The sequence below is a fragment of the Excalfactoria chinensis genome, chromosome 1 (assembly GCF_039878825.1).
Source record: "Excalfactoria chinensis isolate bCotChi1 chromosome 1, bCotChi1.hap2, whole genome shotgun sequence".
Classification (NCBI taxonomy): Eukaryota; Metazoa; Chordata; class Aves; order Galliformes; family Phasianidae; genus Excalfactoria; species Excalfactoria chinensis.
In genome coordinates, this window is record NC_092825.1 from 98762766 (window position 1) to 98786772 (window position 24007).

At 39.2% G+C, this 24007-nt stretch overlaps 1 protein-coding gene across 4 annotated transcripts in view; it reads right to left on the reverse strand.

Annotated features, from left to right (window-relative positions):
• Positions 1-4204: 4204 nt before the first annotated feature.
• GRIK1 (glutamate ionotropic receptor kainate type subunit 1) overlaps positions 4205-24007 on the reverse strand; it is a 155351-nt gene continuing 135548 nt past the window's right edge. For 2 of the 4 annotated variants that reach the window (XM_072347980.1, XM_072347815.1), the window contains 4 exons: positions 19972-20197; positions 15414-15664; positions 12548-12713; positions 4205-4696 (listed from right to left, as the gene is read on the reverse strand). In XM_072347980.1, coding sequence (XP_072204081.1) covers positions 12564-12713; positions 15414-15664; positions 19972-20197 — 627 coding nt within the window. In that variant the 3' untranslated portion in view covers positions 4205-4696; positions 12548-12563. The remainder of the gene's footprint in view (positions 4697-12547; positions 12714-15413; positions 15665-19971; positions 20198-24007) is intronic. The other 2 variants (XM_072347719.1, XM_072347893.1) reach the window with 1 other exon arrangement.

Sequence of the window (24007 nt, forward strand, 5' to 3'; positions counted from 1 at the left end):
GTGCTAGACAACGTTTTAGATGGTTAGCTGTGTCTGAAGGCTCCTATGGGTTGGATGGGAGAATGAGGTGCCAGCCTCATCCTCTCAGTGTTTCTAGGGCTGATATGTGTTCAATCCTGCAGGCTGTGGATCAACATCCTTACTTGTCAATATTCGTGGGGACCTGAGAGTGCTGATACAGTGCCCAGGGCTTTCTAGGCAGTTTGAAGGGGAGATGACACCTGAGGTCTTTTTATCTGCTGTTTTCATTAGTCAGAGTCAGACTGGAAAGTTACTTTTCTCCGGACGTCAGCTTGTCCAAGCTGGAGGCTACCATATCTGTAAGGTTGCCTCATGCCACTGGCTTTTAACAGCTGCTGCTGTTTTCTGGGCACATCATGAATAGGTGACCAATGTGTAGATTTCATCTCTTGGGCTGTCAGTGTCCAGAAAGGCAGGGACGAGTTTCATGTTTTACAAGTGAAGGCTGTATAACGGCTGCATTAAGGATAACAGAGCTTGAATTACGGGAGGTTAAGAGAGGCAAACAAGAATCAGAATTCAATAGTCAAAAAATGCTCATCTTTATCAATAGATGGGGTTGAAATAAAATCACAGTTGTTTGACAGGTGTAAGTGACATATCCTTAAATAGTGTCAGCTCTGATCCTTGAGAAATCGTGACTCCTGCAAGCCTGACAGAGAGCAATTAAGGGACAAGCTCAGCAGTCAGTAAATGCCCCATGGGATTACTGGTTCACAGCAGACCCACAAGATGCAGTCTTCTGACAAGGGGCTCAGAAGGGAATAAGCTGATCCTCATTTGTTTTACAGTAGCTAATCAATCATAGTGTTGGCCTGGGCCCTGTGCACACAGCTTAGTTGCTTACATATTTCCAATATTCTCTCTTTTCCATCGAGCCTGCCTTACCACTTTCTCAAGGAATTTAATGGATGTTTAATAGCCCTTAGTAAGACCACAGTCTGTTGGTTGGTAGCAGTATAGGAAAGATAACTTAACATCAAAACATGGCCATTTCTGGAATGAAACACATTAAAGCCATTCAACAGCATCAGTCAATATTGTATTTCTCTTTTATAAACAATGAGGATGCATGCCTGCTGCTGCCAAGGCAGAGATCTGATGAGGACGTTTGCTTTCCTAATGGATTATCTCTAATCAGGCTTATCTTGTACTGCATGCTGCCGTGCAGGAAAAAAGGCAGGTAAAAATATTTATTGGGATACAGTGAAAAGGTCGCAGTAATCATGTTTGCTACCATGTCGATGTGTAAGATTACCCTGTGCTTGTTCCTCCTCCCTCAAGACAAAACAGCTTTCTCGGTCATGTTATGAATTTACAATTAGCATCTAAACTGAAGGAAAATATTTCCAGTGACACAGAAGTGAAGGTGCTCTTAAAAAATGTTTGCTGGTTTTAAACAAATGTACGTGGAGAAAATGAAATGAGATGTATAACTGTGAATGGACTGCATGCATGTGGGTATGTGGAGCTGGGACCTGTCTGTGAGTGGCGTATGAGTAGTCTAGCCAGTGATGCAAATATGTTTTGAAGAGGTAAGGAAAGGTCACAGCTCCAAATCAGAAGAGCAGTTGGCTGAATCTTCAAATACTAGTGGGATTTAGATGGATCCCCAAGCATCTTCCTTAGATGTAATTTTAACTAGCTGAAATACAAAGTACTCTGTTGAATCAAGATGAGAGGTAGGTTGGTTTCAAGCCCCTGTGCAGGCATCCCACATGTCCATGGGTGCTCTGAGTAGTGCTCATGGCCAACACAAGGTGTGGACACAGGGACATGTCAGGAGCCAGCACCAGGTCACTGCTGGCCTAAGACAGGAGCAAACAGTGAGACTGAGTGTCCCTTCAATTCCCTCACTGTTTAGTGTCAGTCCTTTCTGCAGTGCCTCTAAAGGAGGCCAACTGGCAAAGGAGTTACAGGCCATGACAGTGCTGTCATTAAAATACCAAGAGACAGAAGTTGTAAAAAGCAGTAAACAAAACACTACCTCTTAGTTTCAGGAAAATATTAATACATATCTAAAACAAAATGGAATGCAGATTTCTTTAACCTCAAGGTCTAAGCCACAGAAGAATCATCTTCTAAAACATAAATAAATAAATAAAAGGACCTGATTATAAATCCTTTATCACTTTGAACCTATTCATTTAAAAATATCTTAGCTGAAGGCTGTGGTTGGCAGAGTGATAGAGTTACTCAGACTGGAAAATAACAACTTGCTTTTCAATCATGATGGTGTTCTGAAAGGCCTGTTTGTAACTTGATGATGGCATAAATAAAAGAAATTACTTTCAGAAAGATGAAGGTACAGTATTACGAGATCCTCTGTGAGCACCGAGGGCCGGGGGCTGTTTTTCTTAATTACTGCTCATCAACTCAACATATTTCTGGAGTAGGAAACACACTAAGCTTCTCGAAAGCAAGCACTGATCAGAGCTTTCTACTGCAGTCACTGTAAAAGATAGTTTTTGCTTTCCCAGAGGTCGGCTGCTCTGAACTCTCTCAAACAAACTCATGGAGGATAAGTAGGAAATGCTGGACAACAGCAATCATAATTTATGTCTTCCATGGGAGAAAAAAATAAGAATCTAGGAAGTTTTGAGCCAGATAGCTTAACTGAGGGTGCCTGGACACACTGGCATAAAATAACTGCTTCATAAGTAATTGTTGGAAATGAGCAAGAGTTAATATGTGCCTGTCAAATCCGAGTCTTGTTAATCTGATGAATTTTCTTCTTTAACAGCTTAATGAGCTCTGTGAGGGGAGAGCTCTTCCATCTCAGTTTTAATAAGTTCTTGATCCCATCCTATGTGATATCTTCATAAACAAGTAGGATGATAGGACAGATGACATATTCTGTGTAGTGGCTGAAAATGTGGAACTGTCCTATTAACTCTCAGAGCTTCACTGTCAAAATGGAAGGATTTATAGGGCAGCTAGATCTCCTTTATACTCTGTCTTTAGTGAGTGTGTTTGCTAAATTTGCAAGTACTAGCAAGCTGGTTAAGGCAAAAAAGCATGGCTGAGGACAAAGCAATCTGGACAAACTGAGATACATGAGAATCATATGGAGTAATAATAGAAAGTGTGGGGCAAATCAGTGATAATATCATGCATTTTAGGAAACCCAATTCCCCTGGAAAGGCTAAGTGAACTGAGGTGCTTTCTTGCCTACAATAATACAGAAATGTATCACTTTTTAAGCAAGCCTTTTGTAAGTAACGTCATTCTTTCTCAGATTGACCAAACCAGTCAGCTGGTGGTGCTGTGAGGAAAAGATGGAGGAAAGATTTCTTCACACAGCAGTTTCCACCATTACTGTCTGCTTTTGCAGAGAAAATGGACGTGAATACAAGGCAAAGGTAATCAGTGATAAGCAGTAAGTTCCCTGAGGGAATATAAAAAGGACAAGAAATCTTGACACTGTGCAGAATACTTATGTAATGAACATCAACAAAGTCTAAAGCAAATACTGTTGACACAATTTAGTCTGACCCAGCTCTGTGCAATGTGCAGAAAAGCAATTGGTAGCTTAGTTCTCTGGTTCCCTTTTTTCAGTCTCGCTTTAAGTCTAGAAGTGGTTATACTGTTGAGACTGCCCTGAGCTCATATCCAACTGAATGTGTAGGACAGCAAGGTACCACTCCCCAACTAGAGCATTGGCTACATCTCTGTCAGATGTTATTTTTCTGGTCAAGGCTTACTATAAATTGAATAATCTTTGCTCTATTTTCTAGGTGATTTTCATTTCAAGTTTGAGAATTATTTTATTGGTATTAAGAGCTGGATGGTGTGGCACTGTGATGATGTCAGTGTTGTCTTCGCTTGTTCACTGATCATTGCATTTGTGATTTTCGGATTTACCTTTTGAACATCTAGCACCTGGAGCCACGGCATTACTAAATTATCTCATCTTAAAATAAATAAGAAAGAGAGAAGATAAGGAAAACCAAGTTAGTCACAGGTAAGAACCTGAAGAGTGTTCTTTACAACTTCAGAGAAAAGTAAGAATAGCTCATTCTTTGATGCCTTTGTATTTCATATGTTTTTGTAGTCATTGTTTAGGAGTTACAGGTTTTTATTTTGGTTATCTGGACACCAGTTTCTAAGGAACTGTACTTAGCAGAACTGTCATATTTTATTCAAAAGAAAATTAAAAAAAAAGAAGATATCACTCCCAGAGTATTGGAAAAAAGATCCCTGTCTCTTGTTTATTTATTTATTTAGAAAGCACATACAGCAATGCATGGGAAGGGGAAGAGAGATGCAAACCAGGTGAGCATACAAATCCATCTCAAAAGAAACAGTGAGACACTTCCCAGATGATTAGTAGCAGTACATCAGTCTATGTGAGCATTTAAACTGTTGTACCTCTAGATTATAAAAAGAAACCACAGAGAATTTCTGAAGAACAAGGTAAATGTCTATATTTCAGAAATCCCACCACAATCAACTTGTAGGCAGCAAAGTTTTTGTTCTGATTCTGTTCCTGATACTTCCTCCCAGGAGCCTCTCCTGCTTACGCTATGGTTTCTTTCCTCAGTGTCCTTCTCTGGTGGCAAGTAAGGATACTTGTGAATGAAGACTTTGCCTTAGTTCTTGACCTTTTCTTTAACTTCTTCTGATGCTTGAGTGAAATGCCAAGCTCCTCCATTATAGCATTGAAAGAAAGACACTGTTGGGACATAGAAATTGCATTAAACACTTTTCACTGAAGAGTTCAGCCATACCCTCTGACCAGATCACAGCTCTTAGAAAAAATGGAGCTCAGCACTTAAAAGCGGGATTGGAAAGCTCTCTTGTGACTTCTGTCAGCTTTGAGCAAATCCCTCATTTCTAACATGACATCTGTAAGTCACTTGTTTTTGTTGTTGTTGTTGTTGTTTTTTGTTTGTTTGTTTGTTTGTTTGCCTAACATGGCTTCCACTGAAATCAATGATCAATTTAATTTTGTCTTAACTAAAGTTGATGTTCATATTTCTTGAGCTCTGCGCAGATTGGTAGGTTTGTGGTGTTCTGTTGGCTTCACATAGTAAAACTTACCCTTTTTCAACAGGTAATTTTCCTTCTGACCTTAAAAGAAAAAAAACATCTGCTTTTTAAAATCACATGTACCTTAGCCCCACAGAATTGTGAATACCAAAGAAAAGAAAGATTTCTTTGTAGCTTAGTTATGTTCACTAAATTAATAGGCAGTTCCAAAATACAGCAATCCTCTCTTTGGAAAGAATCTTTTTCAAATGTTTTGTGTCAAAGAAAGGAGAGAAATTACCACAAGAATGAGGTAGCTGAATAGTTTAGAAAGCAAACAGAAATCCTCTTCCTTTCCACCATCACAATATTAACAAAGACATTTTGGGTAAGTGGAAAAATCTTTTACAATCTTCTGCTGGAATAATTACTTATAACACAAAAAGCACAGAGGCTTTCAATTGAGGTATATAGCAAGGCAAAAGGCTGTTTCATGCAAATATGTATAGACTGATACATAAAATGAACTGATGGTAGCAGCGTGAAACAAAGCTTTGACCACCTTACCTCCATCATGCTGAATAAATCCCCCTAACAAAGCCTTTCTAGAACTACAGAACTGCTGAGTTTTAACACATCTGGTTAATTGTGTTATTGTTATTATATAAATATATTTATACACTATATTGTTGTATACGGTATATAGTTATTATAATTGATTTATCTTGTCAAATGAGAGCAACAGCACACAGACATGGTTCTTTATATCAAACATAAATTCCCTTTTACCAGAGATACCAGTGCAAGGGGAGTAGTGTTCAGTCTTTAGCCATTAACTCAACGGTGATTTCAGTTACACAGGGTTTAAAAAAGTATAACACAGTATGATTTTGGAAGAGGAGAAAAAGAAGAGAAAATTCAACATTTCTAGTAGCCAGGTATTCCAGAGAAATATTCTCAAATGCAAAAAAGTGTGAGGATAAACTGGATAAAGGCTAGATCATTTATTTGAAGCAGCAAAGGGATTCCTCAGTAGTGAATTCCTCACACTGTGCTTCTTCCAGACTGGTATGAACTCTGTAGGTATAGTGTATAGCCCTGATTTTGCAAATGAGCCCAAGACGTTAATGTGTCTGTGGTTGATAGTATATGATCTTGCAGGTGTCAGCACATCCATTTGTGGGATGAACTGCTTGCAAAGATCCCATAAATCGCTACATCTGGAATTTAATGTTTTATCTTTGAGGTGTTTAATTTTTGCTCATCTAAAATTCTTAAGTATACATAAATCAAAGTACAATAAAGTCATGCCAAATCAAAGTATAACAGTCATGGTCCAGGACACTGTGCTACCTTTTTTTTCAAATTAAATTCTGTTAATAGCCAGGTGCAACAGTGTGCAGGTGCAATTGTCATTTAAATAACCCCTCAGATAATGTAAAATGGGAATTCTGGTGTTACTGGAGTTAGAGTCAGTGGTGTCTGTTGAGGCCCTCTGCCCTCTGGAAGCAGCAGGTGAAGCAGGTATTATTTTAATACATAATTCTTTGTATATGACTTCAGACTTTTTGAAGCATAGCACCGCTTATTTCTAAACTATTAAAAGTATATATTCTAACTAACTCACTTGGCATGGATAATTTTTAACTGAACTTTCAACATCTAGATTACCAAGTGATTCTGGAACTCCATGGAAAACACAGAAAAGAAAATATTAAATATTTGTAGGAATGGCCAGGCTTATTTTTTTACCCCCAACCTTTTCTTCTTACCAACCTGCATGTTGTGCATGCTCTTAACAATAGCCATCAACCTCTGCAGTGTGCATGCAGGGATGATTTCTGCAGAAGAAATAGTACAGCTTACTGCCTTGTTAATATGCCTATGATCAGATTTTCCAGACTGATTTGTGTTAGTCAGACAAGGCAGTTATCACAGTATCTTTTAATTTCATATAAGCAAAGTAATCTCATGAAGGTCATTTACGTCTGCACATAGACATTTGCTGGCATTATGTATATGAGCTTTCTAGAATCTGACTTCATGACTTGAGAAACACTCTACTGGTTCCACTTTCAACCTGAAGCAATGAGTTAAAGACGTATTGAACGGATCTTTCAAAGATCTGTTCAATGGTCACAGATGTAATTACAGCCCTGACCGATTTTATAATCATCTCTGCATCTGAAATACTGCCACCTTTGAGAAAACCTATTGGAGGTGGCAAAGAGCATTAAAAGCCTGTGCTACACAGGTCCTTTACTACCACTGCCTTCACAGATTGCTTAAGGTTGTCTAAAAGAGCTGTCTGAGATGACACTCTGAACTTTTGGGTCTGGTTAGTCATTCAGAAGGTCAGAAAGGCAGATATGACAAGAGCTCTTTCGAGTCCTAGGAAAACTGGCTAAATATCCTATTTATCTCAAAGCTCGTTCATGCAATCAGCATACTGAACAAATATTTGAAAACTGGAATTGCCCTGATTTTTTAAAGCAGTAGAGAACAGTAACATAAAGCAAATCCAAACTTCACCAGAATGACTTATGAGTTACTTGAAAATTGTAGCTAAGAAACACCATCTGTAGGAACTCCCAAGACAGCCCTCTGAACAACACCATGTCTGTAGTAGCCTTTAGAAAATGTATGACGACATTCAAATTCCACTTACAAGGCAAGATACTGTTCTTTTAATCTTATATTTCGATAGGCAGACCAAAAGAGTTTCTTTAATAAGCTTTGCGGATTGTTGGTGTTGGTTTTTTTTTTGTTGTTGTTTGTTTTTGTTTGCTTTGTTTTGTTTTTGACATGTTATTAAGATCACTTTCGAGGTCTCTCCAAAAAAGAGAGGAGACTAGAGACAGCAACATATTTAACAACAGAATAATAAGATTAAAGTTATGCTATTAATCAGCTTGACATTTTCACCCAAGCAGTGTCAAAATGCTGCAGTACACTGCCTGTGAAAGTTAAAGGAAATCTTATATGAACAGAATGGATCTGGGGCTCATTTTTGTTTGAGATTCTTCCTCTTTGCCCTTTGGTCATTGCAGCAGGATGAAAAAGCTTGCTCATGAAAATCTCAGATTGTTCCTTATGCTGACATCCAGAAGACTGTGCTAAGCTATAAAGTAATTATAGCTTCTGAATTTAAAGGATAACATGAAATAGAGATTTCTAAAATAATAATAATAATAATAATAATCTGTGGTTAGACTTTATCAAAGTGTTGCTACCTATACCTGAGGATAAGATTCTTCAATTGTTTTTTTAACACCTTGGGAAAAAAAATATATCAAATAAGGAAAAGAAAGAAAAAACAACAAACAAAAAGACAATCATTGTGCTGCACTGGACAACTGAGAGTTACCAAAATAAAAGGATGTTGGCTAGATTTTATTTGGGAAGAACACCTGACTAGCTCAGCCATGGAGGAGGAAGTGCAGAAAACAAAGTTTTACTCCTGCTGTGCCTTCCTCAGTGTGAAAAACTCATCGCTGGGACGCTGACATATGTCTTCTGCTGAAAGAAAAGTGATTTGTTTTTTCCTAGTGCACTGAAGGAGAAATATCCAAAATAGTTTCTCCTAGGGAGTGAGCTGCTGTTGCAGCACATTAAGAATCTGTTTGAGTGTTCTGTCACTAATGGCTAATTGCATGAGGAGATCACCAAATGAAGGATTTTAAACTGTCAGAGTCTATTGAACGGTGACTGTCAAAACAGTGTCACAATAATCCATGGATTATTTTAACTGTGTTTCAATTATATAAACTGCTCCTCAGCTTCCTGTTTACATACACACACACACATAAATCAGTAAAGCCACTTGTTGAAGCCACTCAGAAGCCATCAAATGCAAACAGGGATGCTCACTGCAGGCACACCTAACCACCGTCCGGTTTGGAGGTGGGGTTAAGGTCTGTTAATGGATGGGCTCAAGTTGATAGTTGAAGAAGGAAAGTTTTTATAGACCCAATAAATTCACACACACACACAAAAGCTTTTTTTGCAAGAATGTCACTGAGATAGGGATTTTTTTTTCTTCTACTCCTTTGTTCCCAAAGAGCTAAAGATATGACTCTTCAAAGCTTTAATCCAAGAGATATGACACAATGACATGAAGCTACGGCAGTACTTTGAGCAAATATCAATCCAGATGTGAAAGCATGATTGGTGTGCTTGTTCTAGCTGTATGGTACAGGTGTGTTCTTAAGCCACACTGATCCTAGCTCCCTGAAACGGTGATCATATTCACAGAATCACAGAATTATAGAATCGTTTCAGTTGGAAGGGAATTTTAAAGGTCATCTACACTACACCAGCAGCTCCATCAGGTGCTCAGAGACCCATCCAGCCTGACCTTGAATATCTCCAGGAACAGGGCATCCACCACTTCCCTGGGCGATGTGTTCCATTGCCTCACCACCCTTACTGTAAAAAACTTCTTCCTTATATTTGATCTAAATCTCCCCTCTTTTAGTTTGGAACCATTTCCCTTTGTTGTATCACAACACACCCTGTTGAAGAGTCTGGCCCCTTCTTTCTTACAGCCCCCCTTTAGATCTTGAAAGGCAGCTCTCATACTGCCTTTGTTCCTTTCATTCTTCTCCTATCTCATTCTTTTTCCATCCTCCCACTCGTATTTTTGCATCATTGGATGGCAGACCGTGTAATGAGGGCATCAAATGACAATAAATAAAGGTAGGAGCATTGACCCCAGGCAAACCAACCTGGCAATGGGAAGGGACTAGCTTGTTCACGACCCCATTACTTTCAGAAGCCAGTGATTTCTACATGTCAAAGAATATGCCTTTTTTTTTTTTTTTCCTTTTTTTTTTTTCTGCAGTTACTATTTGATTATTTGGGGAGCTCTGATTGATTGAAATGCAACAAAGGCAAAAAAGAAAAAACAAAAACAAAAACAAAAACAAAACAAAACACCCCAACAACTATAAAATGGCACATGGGGTATGTTTATAACCATTTATTCTCCCAAAATAGCTCTGATTATGCACTACTGGTACTGCCAGAGCTGACACTCTGTTGTGGCTCTTCCGTCGCAGGCAGAGCTGTTAACTCAATGCTGACATATAAGTGAGAGGGAATATAGTCTGACCGTTGGGTCCCAGGTGCAGTTACAAGGCTGCGAGTGAGGAAAATGCAATTGCAACCATTTGTGAACGGAATATGTTTGTGTGGCCAAAGTTCAAATTGTAACAGTTTTAAAGTGTAGAGTGTTGACAGGCCAAAAATTTTTAAGACTTTAACACTTCTTCCTAAAGCCTGTCACATCCTGTGTTCGACTCCCTCACTGCCATGCACTTTGTGGGAAATGCCATGGGCTGTGCCTTCCTCAAACCCCGCTATTAACCTGAAGACACCTGGCTTTTTCTGAACCCACAGTGAGCCTTGCAAATATTGTGTTTCAAAACACAATTTATTAGTTCCCAGCTGGCACGCCTTCTCTTCACTGCCTTAACTGCTGGCATAACTGCTAAGGAAAAAGTAAAACTTCTAAATAATTTTTTTGTAGTTGGATAGTTAGGGAAAGGAGGAACTGCTTTGTAATTCCCACTGGCAAACTGAAGGCTGTAAGGTTGCCTCTGGGGACACCTAAACAGGCAAAATGATCACTAACAATGTGAATGTTTCCTTGACAGATGTGAAAGTGTTTACCCAAAAAGTAACAGAAACTTCTGGATTTGGCATTCATTTAAACAGTGATTAGGGATGTAGTAGAAGCTGCAAACTGATGGATTTCTTGCAAAGAGCAATGATGAAGATAAGCCCATTAGTAGTTTTCCTTCTACTCTGAGAGTTCAGAGAAGCTGGATTTAATTAGTTTTAAGTTTCTTCAGCTGGGAAATTGTAGACAAGAGTGTTTATTTTTTAAAACCAGGGATATTGAAGATCTTATTCAGGTCTTCACTGCTAGGAATGATCATTTTATGCAGAACCTAAGCTTTCAAGGCACTGTTCAAGCTGGTTAAAATTCCAGTTTGAGCAAGAGAGTTTCTTGCAGTGTTTGGAGTAGAGCAGAAACACTCACTCACGTACTTGAAAGAACACTGGCAGAGAGGAACTACCGTAGTCAAGCCATGAGCACTGTGTGTCTTCATAAAAAAAAGAACACCCAAAAACAACAACTTGAAGCCCACTACCACTATAAATATTGCTGACTAAAAGTTGTAAAATGAATAGAAGTAAAGCACAGTATATTCGGAAGCCAGATACGAGAGAAACAATTCAAGAGGACAGCAGAGCTTTGCTAGAGCATTTTGGTGATTGAGCAGGAAGGCATCCACTCGAACAAGTTTCCTAATTGCAGTAGAGTCCAGAAATGGCCCCTCAATAAAACAGATCATTAACTTGTTTGATGAGGAGGAACTGCATTGTGCAAGAAAACATAAAGTAAGCGTGAGGGGTGGAAAATGAATTGGTGAAACTGAAGGTAAGTCAGGATATAATGACATTCAGACATAAGGTAATCAGGTTTTGCAAACTCAGTTGTTTGCAGTGGTTCACGATATCCTATGAGATGGCATTTCTATATATTTTGTGTATCTATCCCAAATTATTGTCATAAGTTTTTCTGAGGCAACAACAGATCCAGCCTGTTATTTCCCTCTGAGGCAGTCCACAGGCAAGCATAAGACTGAAGGAAATCAAACTGATGTCCTTCCAAGGTATAGAAAGCATCCAATATGTCTTCCTCTAAAGAAAAAGCCAATGCTATACAGTTCAACATAAATCGATATTATTTTTACTGCCACTTAATGTCATAAAACATTTTCCTATATTATAAAGCCTTACAATAGTGAACGTCATGAATTACTCAAGCCAAGTCAACAGAGTTATGCTATGAAAGGTACATATATACTGGGACTGCCTGAGGGTGCTTTCACTGATTATGTTCTTAAATGTTAATGGTTACATGGCATAAAATTTAACTGATAGATATGATCTTGTGCTATGATAGTTACTTGGGGGCGTTGTCTAATGAATTTTAAATGGATGAATTAAAATTCATTAAATATTGACACTGGAAATAATATATGCCAGCTAAAAATCTCTGGCTGTTTATAATAGGAGTTCAGAAAGTTAATGGAGCCTGCAGGTTATTTTCTGTGGTTTATAGAGAACTCTCTGGCCCACTTGCTGAATGCTTCACCAGAGACCAAGGAATTTTTTCTCCATGCTTTTACTAATGAGATTGCTATGAGATTACTCAAGTTTGGTTGAAAATGAAAAGGAGGTAAAACAGTATTTCTTACCTGAAAAAAAAGTGAATTACCCAATGAAATGACAAGATGGCAGTTGTACCTAGAGACTATTGTATTAAAATCTGCTATAGTCTGTTGCTCTCAGTCTTTGCTGTAGGTGTAATTATATTCTGTGATATGCATTTAAACTGCCCAAACTTCCAGGACTTTGACAATTTGCATTAGATAAGCGTATCTCCTGCTGAAGCAAAAGGCACTTTGAAGACATTAACTGTGTTTTGGTGAGTACAATCTTTGTCATTAAGTGCACTGTTTAATGCTTTCATTGGACACACCTTTTTTCTTTCCTGACTACACAGTATGAATTGAGGGCTGTGTTCGAATCCCTCTCTCCTCTCGGATTAACTTGCCACAGTCTAACTCCGTAGATAAGGTGGTGCCAGAGGTGGAGTTGGACGGATGGGTTTGCTTACACTGTAGTCCGTAAAAGAAACAAAAGGCCTTGCATGCAAGAAAAAAAAAGTGGAGAAAATGAATAAATGAGAGAAGTAAAATTAAAAACAAACATGAGAATGAGATTCAAAAGTTATTTAAATCAAAAGAAACTCTATTTATGGAAACAGAAAAGTCACAGATTGTATGCAAATCATGCTTTGGATTAGCTTAGTGACAATATATGCTGTGCAGCATTTTCTGTCTAAGCTTCTTATATCATCAGTGTGAAAATAAAGCAAACAGAGAGAAACCAGAAAATAACACTGAAATCACCTGAATTTTCTTTCTTTGAAATTACTGTCACAGAAAAAAATCTGTGGTACTCATACATTATGTTGTCACATTAACATACTTAAAGATTTCCTTTATCACAGTCAGCAACACATCACTGTGAAACAGTAGCAGTTTCACTACACAAAGACACCACGTATTTATATATTCATCCCTGAGTATTATGTTATTCATCCCACAAATTCCCAAATAATTTACTAATTTCTCATGATGTACATCTTTAGGTCTATTTTAATTATGATTTCAAGTCCTTCCTGGACTCCTGAATTGTTCCAAAATATTCTGCAGCACTTCAGTGCGTATACTAAGCATTTTACCTGCAGTACTGCTCCAAAATTTATTTGAATAAAGAACTCCCAAGTCTTTAACTTGATCTCAATATATTCTTTACTCATTTTGTGCTAAAACTATTCTATAAAGTTTACGTGGTAACCAGAAAGTTGCAATATGAGCAAAATGCATTCATCCTTTCTCTGTCTTTCTCCCAAACATGGACATCTTGATTAATAAAGCCTGCAAAGTTGTCTGCCTGAATTACATCCATTGTTTGTACACATTGCTTTTAGTGAGGGCTTGATCAGGGGCATGCAGAGAAGTCTGCACAATCACAAGCTGCCTTCTTCTGCAGGGCACTGTGAAGACTAAGTGCAATCAACAACTGTGGCATTAGATCCCAGGGACCAACAATAACATCAAGAGTCATTTGGAAAATTAAGATGCCTGGTAGGATTCAGGTCACTTCCTTCTAGCTGTCTGGACAGTGGGCATGTGCACTTAGCTACTTGTGACCACAAGGAGATACAGGCATAGAACAACAGAATACCCTGAGCTTGAAAGGACCCGCAAGGTACACTGAATCCAAATCCTGGCTTCATACAGGACCACCTCAAATTCAAACTGTATGTCTGAGAGGATTGTCCTGGAGAGCTTGTTCCAGTGCCCAGCCATTCTCTCAGTGAACAGCCCTTTCCTAATCCTCAACCTGACCCTCCCCTGATACAGCTCCATGCTTTTTCCTCGTGTCCTATCCACTATCATCAGAGAGAGATCAGTGCCTCAACATCACTGCAGGATGGTTCATTCCATCAAAAATCCAGTGTTTAAAAATGAGGTACACTGTCCTCTCCAGGCCCTCAGCCTTGGCTACTTGCTTTGACTTAGATGTCAAACTCTCTCATGTCTCAGCATCAGTACAGTGTAAACCACAGTTCTAAGGTAGAGTTCAAAGTGTTCTCCTTCTCTTTCACTCATCCCTTATTTTTCTTGACCTGTCATTTATGTCATCAGCTTTGTAAGACTACGTCTTGGAGGGAGAGGATGAACTTCTGACTGAAAATCTCTTGCCTTTCCCATCTAAATGCAAACTGATCTTAAAGAACTCTCTTAGAAGTATATGTCTGAAGTTAGGTGATACAAACTGATGACTGCCTCAGTCTACCAAGGCTGCAGAGCAACATGACCCTCATTCCTATGATACATTCTGATGAAGTGAACAGGACAAGAACAGCTTTAGCAGTTGATCCAAACGGGGCTGAACTAGGGTCCAGGACATTGCCAGCAGCAGAGCAAAACCAGGGAAGGTAGTCAGAGTGAAAGTTTTGGTAGACAGCTTAATAAATAAACTCTGAGTGGCTGTATATATCTTCTTTCTTTTACTGTGCTTGGCAACTCAGCAAATGGGTGTTTAGACCCTGTTTTAATGATAGATTCTATTTCACAAGCTTATGCTATATTAAATATGTGATTTGTAGATAACATTTCCTTTGTTTCCTCTCTGCATTTTCAAATCATTCATCACACTTCAGTGGAGCTATATCCAGAATTTGTTTGGCTCCATAATCTTACTTTGCTGTGGCATCCATCAGCTTTCAGTAGGTTTCCCTGCTTTGAAGTGCTACAGCACAGAGGGTGTAAACCCCTAACTGTGAAATAAATGCTTTCTAGGCAAGAGAAAAATTACACTAGGGATTTGGAAGTACATTCCTGTTGTTACTCAAGAGCTGATGTGAATGCCAATAAAAATAAAATAAAATAAAATAAAATAAAATAAAATAAAATAAAATAAAATAAAATAAAATAAAATAAAATAAAATAAAATAAAATAAAATAAAATAAAATAAAATTGTGTTTTATTCCTTTCCAAGGTAATCTGTACTCTAAGTCTTAAAGATAAGCAAAAACAGATTGAGAAATTAATTGCTCTTGTTCTGCATTGCCATAATAAACAGCACCACTAATTGGACTGTGGATGAGTTTCTTCCCTATTCTTATTAAGTCATTATTTCTCTGTAGTGCCAGAAACAAATGGTGAGAGTTTAGCAATACGAAACCTGCACTCCAGCAAAGAGACATAATGCAGTCACTACAGATCTCAGCCTCCCAGAAACATCAGCAAGCTGGAAAAGTATGACTTACCTGCTCAATATCACTGTTTTTCCTTGATTTATAAATAAATTCACCAATGGCTACGAACACTGAAAGAACAAGCCCAGCAGCGAGCACTATGAAGATGCCCCCAATATTCTCCACCCCGAGAGCACTGGCTTCTTTGCTGTCCTCTTCAGGGCAGCCGTTGCCTCGCCACCACTTTTCCTTCATCATGTGGAGCTTCCCCTCCTCCTGGAGCTGGAGGATGGCAATGGTGATCTTGTCCCTATAAGGTGACCCTGAAGGATGAGAGCAAGAGTTGTCAGTGCTGATTGCAGCAAAGAAAGGCAGAGAAAGAGCGAGTCGCTGCTATCTGGTGCAAAATGGCTCCCTTGTTACAAGACTGAATTATTCCAGCTAAAAATTCTTGGGTTCTCTTCAGCTGGAAGAGGACAGAGTACCAACAAGCTGTTGGCATCTGCCCTGGGGACTGGAGAACAGAAGGCTCCTTTGGAGCTGTTATTTATTTGGAAATTCGTGTTGTTTTCTAGGGTCTCCTACTGAGGTTTATTTAAGACTTGGCAGTGGGTTTGCTTGCTAAATAATCCCTCTATATCATGTCTGAATGTTGCTTTAAGCATCCTTTGAGACTTTCCATTTTACATCTCATATTTACTTCAACATCTGTTTATTTTTCCTACTGCATGAAAAAAGAGTAACTGTATAAGGAAACCCGCAGTCAGTCAAATACATTCTCTTCTTATTTATAACTTCATATGCCCACAACTCCACCTACCTTAGAGCTTATAAGAACACAAGCTGGCCAAGCCCTTTTTTTCCACGATTTGCAACGTTACTGGCACTTCAAGCTGAAAATAGCATCTATTTAATACTTTTTTATTTTCAGGCCAACAGCTTGCTAAATGATGCATTTTCAGCCTCAACATCATTAATGGCCTTGTACAGTATCTGGCAAATAGCAGGGTCACATTGGGCAGTTCAGTCTGTTTATGATTGCATCTCATGCACTAGTCTAGCTCCCCATCTTACAAAATCTCTGTTGCTCAGGATTCAGTTCAGCCAGTAGCTCTAACAGATGCATAAGTCTGTAGCCTCAAAGTGGGACAAGGGAGAGGTTTGTCCCTCATCCCACTTTTGGAGCACAGCATTGTTAAAAGAAATTACTATCAATTAACCTTTTCAGTGCTGTCAGAAGCCGAAGTTGTCAATGATAGCAACAATCCTGTTATTAATTATAAAAGACACCAGAAGTTGTTTTTAGCATTGTGAGGGAGGCTTTTGCTAATAGGGCAAGGATTTTGTGATAGCGAGCAGAAGAGGATTACAAGAAAAGCTGCTTGGCTCTGAAGACATATATGCACCCCCAATCCCTGTCATTCTGGAATTCCTGCAGTTGGATGCTTTAAGTGTCTGGGCTGAAATACAGCCAGTGTCACCAGTCCCTCATCCATATAGCCAACTGCCATCCTTCCCTCTCCTTTAGCACATTAATGAGACTATTCCCTCTAGCTAAAATTTCACAGTCACATTTTGCCTCAAGTTAAAGCAGTTGCAATTCTCGCCTTCACCAAGATGAATAAAATTTAAGGTAGAAGGTGTACCCAGAGTGCATGTGGATGTGGACATAGGAAAATCTCACTAAGCACCACCTTTGTGTCTTCATATATCGAAATGGCCTGGGATATTTGGCCTTGGTTTCATTTTTCATTCTTACAGTGTTGTGTAGCACACTATTAAAAATAATTGTACCATGAATGCAAGCCCCTCTTTCCATTTCCTTTAGCCTGCAGCACTGTCTGAGGAGAGTCAGTGCAAAAAATACGGCAGTTCTCTGTTGTGCCAACACTCAGCTATTTTTCAGTGTACTCTACTGCCAGCAATAGGACATGCTGTGACCACAGATGCCAAGAGACATGTGTCAGATTATACGAAGTCCATCTGGGAAGCCAGCAATCAGCAGCTACTGCTTTGGATAGCCAGCTCTGAAAGGAAAATACGCCGGCTGAAAGAATAGATGATTTCTATGCATGCTATTAAAGAGCCAAAAATAAGCACAGCAGAAAATGAAACACTTGCAAAACTGCCTTAATGCAGAGAAATGAATTATTACCACTGAAAACAACAACACCTTCCAGAAGAGAAAGCAAAATTATTTCTACCTTAGGAGAGGTTTGTAGCCCTGATAGCTGGAGTTTGTTATGTTGTAGGTATCATCTATTTTCCCTTGTCTGATAGAACAGAGCTGTTAGGCAAAGTGAAGCAGCCCGAGTCATGGCACAGAATTTGTGGGGATGATCATTCTTCCCTGTGATGTTTTTGTTGCCAGCAGGATTATCACAATTCATCTTGAGGGTAGAAGGTACATCTATATTTCTACATGTGCTTTTGAAGTTCATCAAGTGTGTGTGGAGTGCTGGATTAGTGGTGTTTTATTGCTGAGCACTAAAACTGCACACAAATCCATCTCAAGACCCCTTTGAATATTCAGTATACCATTTATGGCGACTGAACTATTAACAGGCTACCTCTCAGGACAAGAAATACATCCACATACTTTCTTAGCAATCTCCCATGTAACAGCTTTAGTGTTAGAATTACTTGCATCAGCACTGGCAGTGATGCTGGAATTAACACCTATCCTGACATCTGTAATAGTGTTGCTTTCTTCAGCTGGATTCCTCCCAGGGTGACATTTTGTATAGGTTTTGCATAGAGGTGTCTCTGTTACAGCCCTGCTTCCAGACTGCAGTAAGCTCACCACCAACCATCACTGCAGATTTTTCATCAGTCGTGATCTTTGCCAAGAATCTAATGAAACCCTTCCTCCCTGTGACCCAGGGCTCACTAATAAGCGTAAACAGAGATGTTTGTTGATCCACCTGAATTTCTGTCTTTCCAGTTCAGAACAATGAAGAACGAAGACAGCTTCTATCTGCAATTTTCTACTTGCAGAATTGACATTCCCTGTATTCAAGGATGAATTGTTTCCTTAGGAACCAAGTGGTGATAGCATTCGTCTCATTCACTGGAAATTTTGGAGTGCAAGGAATGCTTTCACTGCTGCAAACCATAACCATGTGGTGGTAGATTCTCCTGAAGGAGCAAATGCAGACTCAGACTTGCTAAAACTTTGGTGTTCAGGATCATAGTTAAGTCATGTTTTTAGTGCATCTTCTGCAACATGATTGTTTTGGATGCTGTGAGAGACTGTCAGAGGCTTTGGGGTTTATGTGAATATTATGAAGATCTGGACACTTTATCTTATCAGTTAAATCAACTTTTTAAAAACTTGTGAAGCCTGATGACACTGCAATATTCCCATGTGCTTGGAGGTATCTATTTCCCTGAATTTTGCTGGCTTTCCTTAAGAAAAAAAATCAAGGCACATTTATCACACAAGAAACATCTTACAAATATATTTCACAGCTGTATTTCCAATGGATGCACTCTCTCCGAGGATTGCCATCTGTTCCAATTATTCCTTCATTGTTCTTGGTTTAAAGTGTGGCAGCTTTATATCTACAGTGAAACTCTTGCCATTTGTTCATCTTTATTTGGGGATATTTTAACATTAGTACCATTTTCCTTAAGGACAGAAGGCCGTCCTCATATAGACAGTGGAAAAATATACTTAAAATATTATGTGTGATGTTATGAGGTGCTCAGTGACATAAAGAATCCCAGTTCAAAGTGCAGTGATGTTTTTCCTCTCTTATTTATATCTGATCTACCAAACAACTAATGGACCAAATACTTCACCCATTATAAGCTCTAGTTAATTCCCCTGAAGTAAATAGAACTATTAACTGAGTGAGGCAATGTAAAAGTGAGCAGTATGGAGAAGTAGCTATCTAATGCAAGAAAAAGATCTGGCTGTGCAGTACTCAGTATTCACAAGAAGTGAAAATACAAAACAAGCAAGCAAAGAGAAAAAAAACAACACACATTATGTAATTCTCCACAAATAGAAAAAAGTCTTGTAAAGGACACAGAGTATGCTAAAAAAGGTCTGCTGGAAAGAGTTCACAGAGCCTGGGAATCTTAAGCTCTGCTTATCTTGAAATACTGAAGTCCCTGATGCAGAGGCAGAACCTTGCAATTGCTTCCCATTGTTCTTATGTGCAGCCCTCGCGTCTCAAAATAGAACAGAAATTGTTCCCCTCTCACACGTTCTTTCAGATGTGTATGTTGGACACACCATTTAATCTCCACCCCTGCCACCTTCCTCAGGACTACTTGATTTCACAAAGCAAGTAATGATTCAGTAGTGCAACTTGGACTTAGAACAGAGCAGTACAGGGAACACCCAGTTTGTCAATGAGAGGATGCTCCAGAAAGCAAGCTGGTTGATATTGCTCCGCAGATGTAGCCTGCACTGCTATATTCCTTTCCTTTGTGGCTATGAGGGCTGCTTGCAGATAAGTGGAGGCAAGAGGAGACCTTTTGCCTTAAAGGAGACTCCCAGAGTCTGTTTTGATGAAAATATCTTCTAAAAGAATAGGGCATCATCCAGATAGCCATCTACACATCTGTAGGGAACACTGCTGGGCAAACTCCACATCACCTGTGCTGAAAAATATCTTACCAATTGGGGTTCCCACACCATAGCCTTTTGAATCAATGAGTCCTCCGATCTGAGTGAGGTTGCAGTTTCTCTGAGTCACATACTCAATGCTGGTGGACTCCATCAACAGCGCATAGTCGGTTGTGAGCACACGCTGGATTCCCTCATCATTGTTCTTCACCAGAGCCGTCTGCTGCCTGCTGCTCATGAATGCCCACATCTTCTCATATGTTGATATTTTGGATTTCTGTGGAGGAAAAATCAGGACACAGAATCACACCAGCACCCAAATTACACCTGTAAACATTTCCTCCACCTTGATGGGCCCTATCTTTTGGCTTGTTGTGAATTATGTCTATAGCATACCTCAAATGAAATAATGGTTTTCCTTCATGCAGACTTTCACGCTCACTGTGTTTTATGCCTCTTCTGCTCCCTCTGCAGTGCCAGGAACTCCATTACTGGCACAACTGCAAAGTGCTTTGAAGTTTTTTGGGCTAATGCTGTTACATGGATTACAGCAAATAATTACATATAACCCAGCAAATTAGTGCAGCTGGATACTGTTGCACTCAGTATCAGGGTTTCTGCCAGTCAGGGCAAATGTACTCTTCAAAAAGCCTGATGATGAGTAAAGCACTGGCTTTTCTGAATTTATATCATTGCCTAAAAGTCATGTGCTTCAAGGATGAAGCTTGAGAAACAAAGCTGAAGTGGTTTCTAAGCAAAATGTTTCTTTCAGCTTTCCATTGCAATCAGAATTAAGGACCTAATCCTTCTCCCACTTAAGTTTGGGGAATTTTTGCCGCTGGCCTCAGTAGGAGTGTACACGTGGCCTTTATCAATACCCAGTGGCACAGGGAAGAGGGGTGCCAGAAGCCATAGCCACCTCCATGCACTGCTGGACATCCCTTCCTCCCCACTCTACTCCCTGTTCCATGTGCTAACATGACTAAACCTTGCTATTCCCCTGTGCACTGTCCAAACCTACTGAGCAGTGTTACTTCTGGTTGAAATATCACATTAGACCTACAGGCTGTCGGACCATCAGACATTATCTCAAGGTAGCATATCCAACCTTTACTGAACTATTTTGTGCTACTACCTAGCACGAGCCAGACACACACAAACCAAATTTTGGTGTAAATATGAGCCCACGGTCCCCTCCATGCATGCATTTCCCCAGTTCTGGAGCAATATATCCTCACCTCCTTCACAGTCCCTGTCTTTGGTTTGAAGCCATCACAGCTGATTTTAGGCTTGCTGTGTTGGAGATCACAAGCACTCATTAAACACTGGTGCCTGGGAGACTCTTGTGAGCAGCTCATTTTCTGGTTATATGAGCTTTAAATGCTAATACAATTTCCTGTGAATTCAATACCTGTGAATTTCACCTATGTTTCAACCAAGACATAAAGCCACTGGATACCAGTAAGCTTTGAAGATGGTTAAGTGGCTCTTTGCAAGTAGAAGGCATTTGTACTGCTCAGCTGGGAATACTTTTTGAAACTGATGATACATTTATGCAGTAAATTGAATCTGATATTGAATTTACTGGAAAGATGTATTCCTTATTCAGGTAAGTTTGATAGAAAGATCTTAGCTTCTTGACTTAGCAACTTGATTCAACTGGCTTCTCATTGATTTAAGTAGAAAAACGTCTGCATATCTGGAGGTAGGACCTGGCAGACTTGTAATTTGAGATTAATATCTATTATCACAGAAGTGCAAGAAAGCAGTGGAAGATATATAGGATATATAGTATAGATGTGTTGGATTTTGCTCAAATTTGTGTGAAGGGCTGTGAGGCTGACTCTGGGGTTCCTTTAAAACCAAGAATCTCTTGTCTTCCACAAATAATTTCAATTGCTTTTGTTTTCATGCCCTGCACTACCTGCTTAAAAAGCATAGCCACTGCTGGAACATTCTTGAAAATACTGCCTCTTTAAACAAGAGTTTGTCTAGAGAGATTGTTCACAGCTGGGATACAATCTCTTAGCCCTTTATGGCAAGGGCCCTTTTTCTTAAACGGTGCCATAAGGCACACACAGAAACCCGTACCCCTGATGTCTCCTTCTGACTATTGGGTTTTTACATCCTCCCAGCACTCTCACTGCTGTGTATGTGGCTGTGTGTGTGCTTACTTAGTGCCAGAAACATCTGCAGTATTTTACAAGGGAGGCAAAGTGATGGCCTCACAGGACACACAGGCTTCCTTTTGCATACATAAGTTATCTGTTGTATTTATTGTACACATACTGTGAAATTTTTGAACTTTTGGTCAGAGTAAGGAAATCCTAATATACCAAGAATCATGAAAGGCTTCCTTAATAAAAATAATCACGATTACAGAATGAATCACAGAATCACAGAATGACCCGGGTTGGAAGGGACCTCAAGGATCATGTAGTTCCAACCCCCCTGCCTAGCAGGGCCACCAAACATACGCCTTTACTAGATCAGGTTGCCCAGAGCCCCGTCCAACCTGGTCTTGAACACCTCCAAGGACGGGGCATCCACAACCTCCCTGGGCAGATTATTTATATAGCATTGTGTGTGTCTCACTGTTTTACAAGTGAAATGAATTGTACTTTCCATGCATCTTTCACTATGTCACCTTCACTCTGCCAGCTTATCTATCTCCATTCTGTACTAAAACTGATGTCCTTTCATTTGGTTTTATGCACACTCATATTTCAGGCACAAGTAAGCTGCCATGTATAGCATATTGATATTTAATCACTTTATTATTTTTAAGAGGCTTGCATGCTTTTAAGCCTACAAGTTTTACCTTGAAGGATTAGTGGTGCAATAAATAAATAAATAAATAAATAAATAAAAATTAATATATATATATATATATATATATATATATATATATATATATATATATATACATATATATATAAAACTGTCGAGCTGGAAACAGCTCTAGAAATTTGTTCTAAACTTCTTGTGGTGAAATTACAAGTTATTTCCAGTGAAATACTGTGGAAGGAGCAGATTCTGAAGAGTTCTTTCATATGCTTCAGAATAGCAACCACAATGGCCGTCTTTAGGTGGTGAAGAGCTCATATACCCAAGAAATGTCCCAGAGCCTTCCAGACAGCAGCACTGGCTGTTTCCCACTGCTTTGCATTTGTATGGAGATCCTGTCCTCACCTAATGAGGTTTCCAGGAATATCTTGAGATGGGTTTCCCAGCATGTCTTAAAAGAAATGTCGGCTCATCCTTCCAAGAACTGACTATAACAAGGCTCTGAAAAATACTCTACTTTGTGCATTTCCTTCAGTGCAGAAACATTTATATTCAGCCACATGAGAGCCATTACAAGGGTAGTTCACTCTCAAGAGCTCCACAAGGGATGGCGATACTACATAATTGAAATGACCTTGGTGAGCATTTCTAGTTTTGAGAAATGACCCAAATACCGATCCTCTCTGAGTGTGAAAATGTTCGCTTTTTGCCTCGCATAGAAGTATAAGGGGTTGTGGTTAAAGCAGTGCAGGGGAATACAGACTGGAGCACCAGGTCTCTCAGCACTGGAGCTGAATCTGCTCACACAGATTCAGGGGTTATTTTGCCCCACATGCTGTTTCACTAGGGTGTCTCATCCTCAAAGGCACTGAGTATCTGACTATAAACATCACTCTCAGATGCTACAGTTAAAAGCACTTTATTCAGTGCTTAACTTCCCTGCTGAGACTATCGATGAAGCTGCTAATTAATTCTAATTGTCGCAGGATTGTTGTGCATATTTCCTAAATTTATATCTGGTTGACTTTTAAAATTGACATTTCATGAGATTAACCCACTTTGTATCTAATTAATACCAATAGTGCAAAAAAAACTAACCAACCAAAAAAACACAACAACCAACAACAACAAAAACCCCAAAACCCAACCAATAAATACATTTATCTATGAAGCAATTAGCCACATAAAACAATCCTTTACTTACAGATGTGTTTATGTGTGTAAATGGTTGTTATATTAATAGTATGCATAATCCTGTCCATGGAACATTTTAAGAAAGGGGCAAACCAGCTTGTATTTT